Source organism: Rhinolophus sinicus, chromosome 8 (assembly GCF_057876585.1).
Source record: "Rhinolophus sinicus isolate RSI-liver-muscle chromosome 8, RSI-T2T, whole genome shotgun sequence".
Taxonomy (NCBI): domain Eukaryota; kingdom Metazoa; phylum Chordata; class Mammalia; order Chiroptera; family Rhinolophidae; genus Rhinolophus; species Rhinolophus sinicus.
In genome coordinates this window covers 17,162,578-17,174,595 of record NC_142508.1, presented here as the reverse complement: position 1 = coordinate 17,174,595, position 12,018 = coordinate 17,162,578, and the positions used below count along the sequence as shown (strand labels likewise).

At 56.6% G+C, this 12,018-nt stretch overlaps 1 protein-coding gene across 2 annotated transcripts; it reads left to right on the top strand.

Moving 5' to 3' along the window:
- The first annotated feature begins 799 nt into the window (after positions 1 to 799).
- IRF5 (interferon regulatory factor 5) lies at positions 800 to 11,650 on the top strand. 2 transcript variants are annotated; one of them, XM_088799923.1, is made up of 9 exons: positions 800 to 900; positions 6,092 to 6,297; positions 8,032 to 8,221; positions 8,642 to 8,700; positions 9,169 to 9,202; positions 9,391 to 9,660; positions 9,899 to 10,291; positions 10,380 to 10,498; positions 10,804 to 11,169. In XM_088799923.1, exons 1-9 carry the CDS (start codon positions 849 to 851, stop codon positions 11,032 to 11,034), a joined length of 1,554 nt encoding a protein of 517 aa, XP_088656049.1. In that variant the 5' UTR covers positions 800 to 848; the 3' UTR covers positions 11,035 to 11,169. The 2 variants fall into 2 exon arrangements, with proteins under 2 accessions (XP_088656049.1, XP_019607121.1); XM_019751562.3 differs by lacking the exon at positions 800 to 900 and adding an exon at positions 959 to 1,108 and having other exon boundaries at positions 10,804 to 11,650.
- The last annotated feature ends 368 nt before the right edge of the window (positions 11,651 to 12,018 follow it).

Below are 12,018 nucleotides of genomic sequence, written 5' to 3'. Positions count from 1 at the left end.
CTCTAAACTTTAAGGGGCAAATAGTGCCTTCTAGAACTTACATATTTTAGTTGCTGTCTAAAATTTAGTCGGTTAACTTGGAAATGCTCTTTATTTTAAAATATTTTTATTGAAAATTACTGTAGAAAACGGGAGTGGTCCCTGAATAAGCTGATTCCAGTGGGAATCAGACATTAAAACCACCAGTGAAACCGGCGAGGAAGAGCTCGGGAGCTCGGGAGGGGAAGCTTTCCAGAGGAGGTGATGCTGAAACACAGTTTGAAGCGAAGAATGTTCCATGAGCAGGAACAGATAGTGTGAAGGTTGAGGCCGGCGAGCGACGCCCATTTATGGCACCGAAGAATGGCTGATGGATGGTCAAGGGAGCGGTGAGTGAAGAGGCGCGACAGGTGATTATGATGCTGACCCTGAGGGGCTCCCACGGCGACCAGGGCGGAGGAGCTGGGCGGGCAGGTATGGTGGTCGAGAATTAGAAAGAGGCAGAGCAGCCTGAGGAGCCACGTCTAGCCACTGCGGGCACGTCTAGGGGGGGGTGTCCGGGCCCGGGAGCCAGCGGCTCGGGGTTGGGGGCTGGGATGACCCTCTGAGGGGGAGCGGGCGGGTGGGGCGAGGGCGGGGGCCATCTCGCTGTTGTCCCATCGCGCTCTCTTACATGGCTTGGTTGGTTGCCTGTGTCTGCACGGATCTTGAGCTCCCGGAGGGCGCGGGAAAGCTCCAGGGCCCAACTGAGCACTGCGGCAGGGAGGGGTGGGGTTGTCGAATGACTATTTTGCGGTTCCAGTTGCCGAAGGAGCCCAGTCGTCGGTCCAGGCCACTGCGCTCCCTCGGGTCTCTCCGGAGGCCCGGGGATGCAGTGGGTCCGGCCTGGCCCGAAGCTGAGCCGCGGCCCGCGGTCTCCGGGTCAGTGCGGGGGCCCCAGGGTGGCTCTGTGAGGGAGGGCGGGGCGCTGCCCGCGCACCAAGGCTTGGCGGCCGCGGCCCAAGGGCGGGGGCGGGCGATGCGGAAGTGCCAGGACGGCGGGTGGGAGGCGCAGCTCCGGGACAGCGCAGTCGGCCCCGCCGCCCGGCCCGTGCTCCCGGGCGCAGCCACGCCGGCGCACCGCTGACAGGTAGGTCCCGGTGGCCGCGCGCTCCTCTCTGCGCCAGCCCGGCACCTGCCAGCTGCGGGGAGGAGACTGGAGCCGGGCGGGCACGGGGGAGGGATCGGCGTCCAGCTCGCTTGGCGCGGGAGCTCGGGTGGGAACCCAGTGCAGGGCGCGCCCCGCGGGTCTGGCGGCCTCCGGGGTGTCTCCTACGCCCTGATCACCATAGGGTGTCCCGCACCGGCAGCCTTTGCCCCGCAGGCCCCGGGGAGCCCAGAGGGGCGCAATTCTCTCCCTGCGTCTCGCGTCACCTAGGATGGGGAGCGCCCAGGCACCTGGCAGAAGGGTGGCTTGGGCCAGGGAGGGGCGAGTCCCGATTCTTCCTTTCTGTGCTCCCCGGGGCACCCCTCACCCTTTTGGGTAAGAGGATGAGGTTTAAAGAGTTCATTCTCCCAGGCCAATGGCCGGAATTCGGGCAGCGACTGTGTAGGAAGATGGTGTCAGGTAGAGGCGCCGTCTTTTGACTCGTCGCGGAGAAAGGGAGGCGCTGACCCTCCTAGCAGAGGAGAGGAATCGCAGCGCACAGTATTTCTTGCACTCGTTTCTTTACGTCCTTCCTTCAAACTTAAAAACGAAACAATTAAGAATCTCAAAGCGGAGGAAAAGAGACTAGTGTGGCCGTGACCCCAGAGGGGCTGGAGCGGGTGCCCCCAGGTATCGCGGAAGGGATTGGGGGACTTTCCTGACCTCGCCGCCACTCTGGGCACAGCAGGGCTGGGAAGGGGCGGGGGCGCCACCCGCCGGAGGAGCGGGCGGAGAGGCAGACCCTGAGCCCGCGCTCCCCGGTTGCTCCAGGGGCAGTATGCCCTGGGCGGAACCTGCCGGGAGTTCCAGCGCAGGGTCTGGCCTGGACTCCCGCGCGTCCAGACAGGGGATAAGTGACCAGGAGCAGTAAGGACGCGGGCGGGGCCGATGGAGGAAGCTTGAGGCCCTCTGGAGGTGGCAGCCGTGTCAGAGGCAGAGTCCGCGGCCTCCCCTGAGCTATTGGCCCGGGGCGCTGGGGCTCCCAGCAAGTCTAGGGAGGCATTGGGAAATCACCTTTTCTTACTTTAAGGCCCGACTTTGGGGTTTCCCCCTGCTCCTTGGCCTTCCCCCACCGTGCCCCTGGGAGGAGGCCGAGAGAGACTTCTTCCTGCCGCATCTGCTGCCTAAGCCTCCGCTTGTCTTAGGGTGCGATCGACTCACCTGGAGGGGGCGGGACTTAGGGTCTTGCTGGTGCAGGAACCCCCGCTTTCTCTCTGAGCTTGGCGTGGGGTTTGCGGAGACAATGTGAATCAAAGTCGGGAGATTGCAAAGCGCTTGCTACTCTGCCCACAACCAGGGGCTGCGGTGCTTCCTGCCCTAGGGGTCCTTGGTGCCCGGAGTTCTAGGCTCCTCGGGTCGCTGGCTCCTGGGACTTCAGGGCCTGGCATGAATTGTGGGGCCTCCCCGACCCCAGAGGGACTCCTGGCTGCCCTGCTAGATGCTTCACTTATGGAGGCCCACTCAAGTCCTCAGCAGCCCACACCTCTTTTGGCATTTCCTGGAAGTGGATGCAGGCACTGGTTTTTCCCACTTTCCAGAGCTCAGATTCAGGAAGCTAGGTCTGAGGGTACAGAAATTTCACCGCTGAGAAGGCAGACCCATTCAGCTGTCAACGCAGACCCCTGGCCAGCCCTGTCCTCTGATGGAAAGTCAAGTCCTCTTCCCAGCAGTGTGTGTGTTTTTGTGTGTGGGGGGGCAGGGGATGTAAAAGAGACTTTCTGAGAGCTGCCCTATTGCTTCTGGTGTCCCTTGGAAATCTGGACAACTGCTTCCATCTGGAGGGAAAGTAGGGATGGGGCACAAAGGCATTAGGATGGTCTGAAGCAGATCTCAACCCACCTCAGGCAAGAGGAAGCCACCTTGGGAAGCCGATGCTGACCCTGGTCCTGGTGCACTTGGCTGCAGGCAGACCCCCTGAGGCTGAAGGATGTTCTGTGTGTGCTGGGCAGACCCTCTCTCGGCCCTGCCGAGGCCGCTTGAAGGGTCTGTACCTTAGTGACGTGAGGCCAGAATTATCATTGCAAAACCTGTGTATTGAACATCAGTGCTGGGCCGGGCCTGGCAGTGGGACTCACCCGACTTCCTCCTTGCCCTGGGCAGAGGAGTAGGCCTTTCTGGTCTCCCACTGCACCACCCCTGACACAGCTGCAGGCCCAACTATGTGTGCGTGGGTCATCAGGAAAGTGGGCCTTCCTTCTGTGTCAACAGAGCTTTCCTCTGTCTACCTTTATTCACTTAGCTGGAATTGCCTGCTACGGGTGACGCTCGCCCCTCTATTCTAAAACCAAGGCCTTTGGGGAGAGGCTACCCAATGCTATGAACCACACTAAATGTCCAACGGCCATCAGCAGACTTAGGGATTGGGGGATGGGCTACGGGGTGAGAGATTGATAATTTGGTCTGGGGGACGCAAATGAGAATTTTTTCTCCATGTCTCTTCCCTCCCCCAGCTCACAGTGAGTCAGGTTTCTGAGTTGTCCTCTCTGGCCACTTTCATTTCCCCTAGGGCTGGGTGGAGGGTGGTGAAGAAAGGGGAACTGAGATACCCCATCTTCTGAGGCTTGGGGGCAGGGCTAGAAGCTTTCCCACCCTCCTTGGCCCAGCCTGGAGCTGGACACTGCTCTGAGGAGAGGCCTGCAAATGGAGACCTCTTAGCAGGAGGTGGCACTTAGCAGCCACAACCCAAAAAGTTACTGGGCAAGGAATTTCAGGGGAAACTGAGGCTCAGTGCTGCAAGGCCAAAGCAGACCTGGAACAAGAGAGAGGAGTCAACCTCCCACTCAGGCAGGCCAGGAAGCCCACCAGGGCAGCAGCCCGGCCTCGGTTGGATGGTTTTAGCTGTTAGAAAGTTCTCCAACCTGGTTCTAGTCTGCCTCAGTGGAAGGTGTTGTGGTGTTGACTCAAACCCGATTCCTTTTGTACACAGGAGCACCTCAAAGATTAAAGATAGCTCTCATCCCCATCCCACTCAGTGCTCACTTCACCACCCAGATACCCCATTTCTTCAGCCATTCCTTCCCTGACAGGCCTGCCCACCTTGGACCCTCACCTGCATTAGAAGCTTCGCATCCTTCCTCTTGGATCTGGTCTCACTCTCTGAGTCAGAGGATGATGCTGGAGAGAGCAGAGCTGGTGGGGTGAGGCAGCTGGAGGACAGAATGCTCCTGGCATCTGGGGTATATCAGTTGGCTGGTGTTTCTTAAATCCTTCTTTGGTCCAACAAATGGCAGGGTTCTGGGTTGGGGGGTTTGTGGAAGGAAAGAGCCAGAGACAGTCCTGCCCTGGAGGAGGTTGTGCTCCCACCTGGAAGGTAAACAAAATGGTAAGGCAGAGCAAGGTAGAGTAAGAGCCCCAAATCACTCATCTCTGCGAGAAGAGTTCAGGACCACCCGTGGTTCCCTGGAGAGTGGGGTGAGTCCTGCCATGCCCACCCCACAAGGGCAAGTGTTGGCACCTGTCTGTATGTTGCGCTTGTTCCAGGCAGCATGCCTACCCATCCCTATGCCACCCTCTTCGCCACCACCCCCTTTTCTTACTTGTGGAGGGTCTTCTGAGGGAATGGAGGTACCAAGGAGGGGGAGGAGCCTTGTCCTGGGGAAGTGTGTGCCCTCTTACACACGCATGCACACCCATCTACTCACTGTGCTCAGAAACTAGAGCCTAGGATAGAGGCAGCCTGCTTTCTCATCCTGCTCAGCCCTTTGTTCTTTACTTGCTGAGTGACAGATTCACCTCTCAGCCTCGGGAGGGGTGGCTTTATGATGGCGCAGCCCTTCTTGCCTCTGATTCTGGGCTCATTGGTTAAGGGCAAGGGCAGGAGAGAAACCACCCGGGGTGGAACTGGGCAGGAGGGGACTCAAGACAGTGAAGAGAAGTTTCAGGTCCTGTGTCTGGAGAGCAGCTGGCAGGTGGAGGGGAGGAGGCAAGGGTTCCACGTGGCCAGCTGGCCTCTGACTAGGGACGCAGGGACTGGCCTGGAGAGGTGGCATTGGCTCCCCATGGGCGGCTGTTAGTCTTCGCCTCTGTAGTTCCCGCAGCTCTGGGCCGCGTGGGTCCAGGCAAATGTTAGGTGCTTACTAATTACTGAATGAATGAATGAATGAATGAATGAATGAATGAATGGTCGGGGAGGAACCAGAGTCTAGGAAGTTGATGGCTTTAGAAGGATAGACTCTAAGTCTGGTGGCCGCTGTCCTGGTGAGGCAGGAAGTAGACTGAGTTGGCTGATAGGATTTCTCTCAGGGTGTCCAGGTTTCTTTCAGGATCCCTGAGGGAGACTCAGGAAGAAAGCAGGCTCTGAGGACTGGGTGTGGAAACCGGCCTCCGTGTACACATCTGCCTCAGTCTTGGGCCAGATTTCCTAGTGAGGGAAGGGAGCAGGGTGGGGCAGGGAGAAAGCTAAGCAAGGATATGGAATCAGCTGGAGGCTGGCTTTAGCCTGACCCCTCAGGAAGCTCTGGAGCACCCATAGCCCCAGTTTGCTTCACTGAGAGCAAGGGGACCCTCCTTTTGTCCCTGTGTATCAACTGTGCATTAGCTATGTGCTGTGCCCTGTGGGGAGGGAGGCAGCGAGGCAGGTCTTGCAGTGGGCGGCCCTGTGACTCTGTGTTGTGCCAGCCTCAGGACAGCTGGGGAAGTGATGCTTTGTCTGGTAAAGGGAGTCTGGGTGGGGCACCCACAGCATTCACTACAGCTGTAACCCCCTCCTTCCTTTGCCCCCAAACACAGCAGGGGCCCAGTGGCAAGGAAGCCGAAGGAAAAGGGAATTGGCTTTGAGCACCTGGACCCACTGGAGAGGCTCCAGCCCCTGGTGATGAGAGGAAGGGAAAGCCACTAGCTGGGTGCCCTGAGTATCCCCATGTCCCTCTGCCAAAGGAGCCTTGAGCTGCAAATCTGCTGATACTCCCCTCTGGCTTTCTTCTGCAGACTCCTTTGCCATGAACCAGCCTGCCCCGGGGGCCCCCCCTCCGCCCCGCCGCGTGAGGCTGAAGCCCTGGCTGGTGGCCCAGGTGAACAGCTGCCAGTACCCAGGGCTTCAGTGGGTCAATGGTGAAAGGAAATTCTTCTACATCCCCTGGCGCCATGCCACGCGGCACGGCCCAAGCCAGGACGGAGATAACACCATCTTCAAGGTAAGCCTTGGATGGGCTATTGCCTGGACCTCTGAGGCATCCCCTCCCTGGGGGGGGGGGGCGCCCCAAATCTCAAACTGGCCACTTACCCAGCTGCCTTGCTGCAGCTGATCGTAGGCCTGGACTAAGGGGATGCAGGCATGACCACAGGGTGTATACCTTTTCTAACCTGATCCCAGAGCAAGGTGGGGACTGATGGAACCCCAGGAGCTTTTCCTGTCACTTTTCTTCCTCTACCTTTTTCTTGTCTCACTCTCATTCCACGTGAGTACACATGCACTGTGCCTGTTTGGTGTGCACATATGCTAAAAGAAGACAACAGAATTCCCCTGTAACTACTCTGCCTATTTTTTGCTTATACTTTTAGTTCTCTGCATATGTGTATATATGAGATGCAAAGGTAGAATCAAGCTAGATACGCTATTTTGTAACCCACATTTTTCACCCAACATCAGAACCAGCTTTTCTCTCCAACATATGCCACATCACTTTTAGAGACTGCTGAAGGTTCCATGGGAGGAGTTTAGCACAGTTTATTCACCCCGTCTCAGTTTTTGACACTTCCGGTTGCTTTTAGTGTATCAGTGTTAAAGACCACATTGCTAGGTACTGCCTCTGAACTCTTACCCTTTGCACATCTTAAATGATTTTCTTTGGGGTTAGTTCCTAGCATTCAACATTGCTGGGCCAAAGAGAATGCTTATTTTTAAAGCTTTGGCTATTATATTTTGTACTTTATAAAGCTTTGATATTAGTCTTTGTACTTTATACTTACCTTTTCAAGATTCTTTTCAAATCTGTTTCTTATTTTTGAACAGTTAACATGGTCACACAACTCAAAATTTAAAAAGCATAAAATGGTTTGCAGCAAAAAGTCTCTCTCCTACCCCAGTCCCCAGCAAGCCACCCTCTCCCTGGAAGCAACTAGTATTATCAGATTCTTGTTTATCCTGCGTGAGAGGTTTTTGTGCTTCTACAAACACTTTTCACAAAATGACAGATGTATGCATACTCTCCTGCACCTTATATTTCTTGAAGACCACATCATGCCTGTATATCAAACGCTTCCCCCTTTTTTCTTACTGCCTCCTATCTCATTCTTCAGATTGGCCATAATTTAACCAGCCCCTGTTGATGGACACTTAGGTTACTTGGGGTCTTTTGCTTTTACAAACAGTGCTGCAATAAATGACTTTGTATGTGCAGAATTTTGTGGGGATGCTTCTGTAGGATAAATTCCTAGAAGTCAAATGGAAGTATATGGAGCCTGTCCTAAGAACAGGCACAATTAGTTCTGAGAACTTTATGGACCCTTGAGTCTTCACGACCACCCTATGAGGTGGGGTCTATGATGGGGAGACCAAGCAAAGAGAGACAAAGTGACATGCCCCTGGCACACAGCTGGTGGGTGGCAGTTTCTGGATTCAAACCCAGTCCTGCTCCAGACCCCATGCTCTTACCCACCATGTTGCGCCAGCCTCCTTAGAGATTGTACTTATTTACCCTCCAGGAGCCGTGAATGCAATGCCTTTCAAAGCACCTGGATTTCCTGTAGCTTGTTGGAGCCCCAGGGGCTGGGAAGGACTGGTGTCATATCTCCCACCTGGCAGAGGGGCACTCAGTATGTGGCTGAAAGTCTCCCCACACAGCAGCGACTCCCATCAGCCAGGAGGAGCTGGGCTTTGGTGAGGGCTGAGGTTCTCTGTGGTCGCCTGTCTTCTCTTCCTGCCCCAGGCCTGGGCCAAGGAGACGGGGAAGTACACCGAGGGGGTAGACGAGGCTGATCCCGCCAAGTGGAAGGCCAACCTGCGCTGCGCTCTTAACAAGAGCCGTGACTTCCGCCTCATCTATGATGGGCCCCGGGACATGCCGCCTCAGCCCTATAAGATCTACGAGGTCTGCTCCAATGGCCCTGCTTCCGCAGGTATCGTTCCTGGCCCTGTGTGGGCCACCTAGGAGGCTGTGCAGGAAGAACCAGGGCCCTCCAGGGTGCAGTGGTTGGGCACATGCTGCTAGGTCATTACAGCCAGGGCTCCCAAGGAGTGGTCTGGGATAGGTCATTTGTGGGGCCAAGAGTGGCTTGGCATGGACCAGAGCCCCAGGCCATCTTCCTCGGCCAGCCATTCCTGGGTGTGGCTCTTGGCCCAGGGAGCTGAGTGCCATGGGGTTGGGGAGGTCCTTACTGATTCCTGATGGCTGTGCAGCCCTTCACCTCACTGTGTTTGGGCAGCTCTGGGCAGGGGAAAAGCCACAGCAGGAGCTGCCATGCAGAGCCCCTGGGGCCTTCCTCCTCCTCCCCCACTGACTCCCTTCCTGTCTTTCTTTTCTCTCCCTCCATCTGCAGAGTCACAGCCCAGTGAGGATTGCACTTGTGCAGGAGACGGGGAGGAAGAAGAGGAAGAGGTGAGTGAGGGCCCCTCTCCCCGTGTCCGCCCGTCCTGACTTGGTGGGCCTGCTGGGAACATTTCTGCTCTCCTCTGCTCTAGGACCGAGTAGCCCCATTTCTCTGGAGCATGCTGGGATTCTGAGGATAGAAACAAAGTCACCACCTTGAACCCCCTGGGGCTTTGTTGGTACAAAACCTGCTCACACATTGCCTGACTGAGCCTCACAGCAGTTGGGGCTTAGTACACACTAGACCTGTTCAGAAGGTGGATGTGGAAACCTTGGTACTGAGAGCTCACTGGCCTGCCTGGGATGGCAGAGCTGGGGCTGGAGGCAGAGTCTGGCCTGGGCTAAGGTGAAACCGGGGGAATTGCCTTGTGGTTCTCATGTGTTATTGCTTTAGCATCAGATCAATGTAATAACCTGTCCTCCCTTCTCTCTCTCTCTGGCCTCTTCCCGCCTCCTTTGCCTGTGTCTTCCCTTCAGCTCCAGAGGATGTTACCAAGCCTGAGCATCACAGGTGAGGCAGGGAGGTGGAGTGGTTGGAGGCCTAGTATAAGGAAAAGCCTCAGATACCATAGATCCCTGGGAGGGGGATGAAGGGAGGCTGGTGGGGAGGCCCAGGGCTGGGAGTAGGTGGGCCCGGGAAGCAGTTCCTAGAAGCGGCATTAAAGCTCTGTCCACCCCCTCTTCCCCGCCCCCCTGTAGAAGCAGTGCAGCCCGGCTCCTCCATGGCACCCTATTCTTTACCCAAAGAGGATGTCAAGTGGCCCCCCACTCTCCAGCCGTCTGTGGTGGTGGGTCCCCCTGCTCCAGACCCCAGACTCCTGGTCCCTGCCGCTGACGACACCGCTGACTTTAGGGTGCTTCTCCCTGAGGTCCTGCCGAGCCAGCCGCCTGGGCCGCTGGCTGCTGGCCTGCCTCCTGCAGGCGAACAACTCTTGCCTGAACTGCTTATCAGCCCCCACATGCTGCCTCGTAAGGACCCATGGGTGGGCTGGGGAGGGTAAAGCTGTGCTGGGGCGGGGGTTGGTTTGCAAGGAGGATAGAGGATGACGAAGAACAAAGACGCCATGCCAGTCCCTTTTTGGGTGGGGGGAAGTAAGTAGGAGAGTTGACCACACGACCTAGCACCTGGGCAGAGAAAGTCAGGGGGCTGTAGAATGGGGAGGCGTGGGGCTCACAGACGGCGCGGTCCTGCCCCTCTGCCCCACAGTGACTGACCTGGAGATCAAGTTCCAGTACCGGGGGCGGCCACCCCGTGCTCTCACCATCAGCAACCCCCATGGCTGCCGGCTTTTCTACAGCCAGCTGGAGGCCACCCAGGAGCAGGTGGAGCTCTTCGGGCCGGTGAGCCTGGAGCAGGTGCGTTTCCCCAGCCCCGAGGACATCCCCAGCGACAAGCAGCGCTTCTACACCAACCAGCTGCTGGACGTGCTGGACCGTGGGCTCATCCTCCAGCTGCAAGGCCAGGATCTGTACGCCATCCGCCTGTGCCAATGCAAGGTGTTCTGGAGCGGGCCCTGTGCCTCAGCGGATGCGTCACAGCCCAACCCCATCCAGCGGGAGGTCAAGACCAAGCTCTTCAGCCTGGAGCATTTTCTCAATGGTGAGGGCCCACACCGTGTTCCATCTGGCCTCCTCTCATCCAGGGGCATGGGTCTAGCCTCTGACTAAGCGTCTTGGTCTCGCTGCAGAGCTCATCCTGTTCCAGAAGGGCCAGACCAACACCCCACCACCATTCGAAATCTTCTTCTGCTTTGGGGAGGAGTGGCCAGACCGCAAACCCCGAGAGAAGAAGCTCATCACTGTACAGGTATGTCACCATCTCCCAACGCTCCCAACCCTGCTTTGGCTTGAGTATTGGGTAATCCTGGGACAAACCCTTGTCCCACGGTGGAGGCTCAGGGTCTCCAGGCAGTGTAAACTTGGCGGCCAGAGATAGGCAAGACCAAGGGCTGTCCACACGTAAGTAGCCTTTGTATGAGGTGGACATTTGTGCTCCTTCTTCCTGGTGGATGCATTCCACCCCCCGCCCCCTGGTGGATGCCCTCACGCACAGCTGGATTTGACAGCCCTGCCAAGATTCTCCCTGTCCTGGCTCCTCTCCTCTGCTCCCAGGTGGTGCCTGTAGCTGCTCGGCTCTTGTTGGAGATGTTCTCAGGGGAGCTTTCCTGGTCAGCTGATAGCATCCGGTTACAGATCTCAAACCCAGACCTCAAAGACCGCATGGTGGAACAGTTCAAGGAGCTGCATCACATCTGGCAGTCTCAGCAGCAGTTGCAGCCAGTAGTCCAGGCCCCTCCTGCTGGCCCTGGGCCCTGGCCCATGCACCCAGTTGGCATGCAATGAGGCCACAGACAGTGACTGAAACAGGCTTCTTGGGTGGCTGTGTGGGCTGATGTGGAGGTGACGGCCCCAGTGGGCACCTGACTGGCTGCAGGGTCCTGTGTCTGCGTCTCCTGGGAATGGACTTGGGCCAAACAGGAGAGGGGAGAGAGGCTCGCATTCCAGGTTCTCCCTGCAGATGGAAGGTGACGGAAACTGGAAGCCAGTTTTGCTTGGGGACTGTCTTCTGGACATGCCTATCCTCTGCCAGCTCTCGTCTGCTGGCTCTGGAGGAACTCAGCCATAACACCGTGAGCAGGGCAGGGGCTTCCCCGACCCCAGGGACCTAGTTGTACAGAGGAAATTGCCCCAGAGTGCCCCCATTTCCCTTGGCAGAAAGAGCCAAGTGCTCTGGGCCAGGTCCCCATGTCAGGGCCTCTGCAGAGCCTTGGCTTGATTTTGGGGTTCCCTAGTTTGAGCCTCGCTTCTTCTTCTTTCCCCTTCCTGAGATCAGTACGAGCACTTAGGTATTATACCAGATACTTAAGGCTGGCAGCTACCTCCTTTCTTGAGAGTCTGAGAACCCAGTGTAGAAAGTGGAATTTTATGTATTTTTGGATTAATAAATGTTAAAAACAGACTCAGTTATTTCGTTACTTTATCCAGTACCAGTTGCTTCCATGCTGCTCTATCATCCATTTCTGATGCCAGCTAGCCCTTTTTTCCCTAGGACCTGCCCTCCATCTCGGGCCGTTGACACAGGGAGGGCCTGCCTTCCAGGCTGATGAGTCAGTAGGGCTTCCATAAGCACTCACCTGGCTGGCTGCTTTCCAGAAGGAAGCTGGCTAAAGCAAGGGTGTGGATTTGTAAGTGTGTTCAGAATAGAAAATCCTGTCCAAATAAATTTCCCCGTAAGGAATGGTGAAAAAGGAAGGGCTGGTATTTCAACTATACTTAGGACCATGACAATCTGTTATCCTCCTGTATATCCATATACTATTAAATATA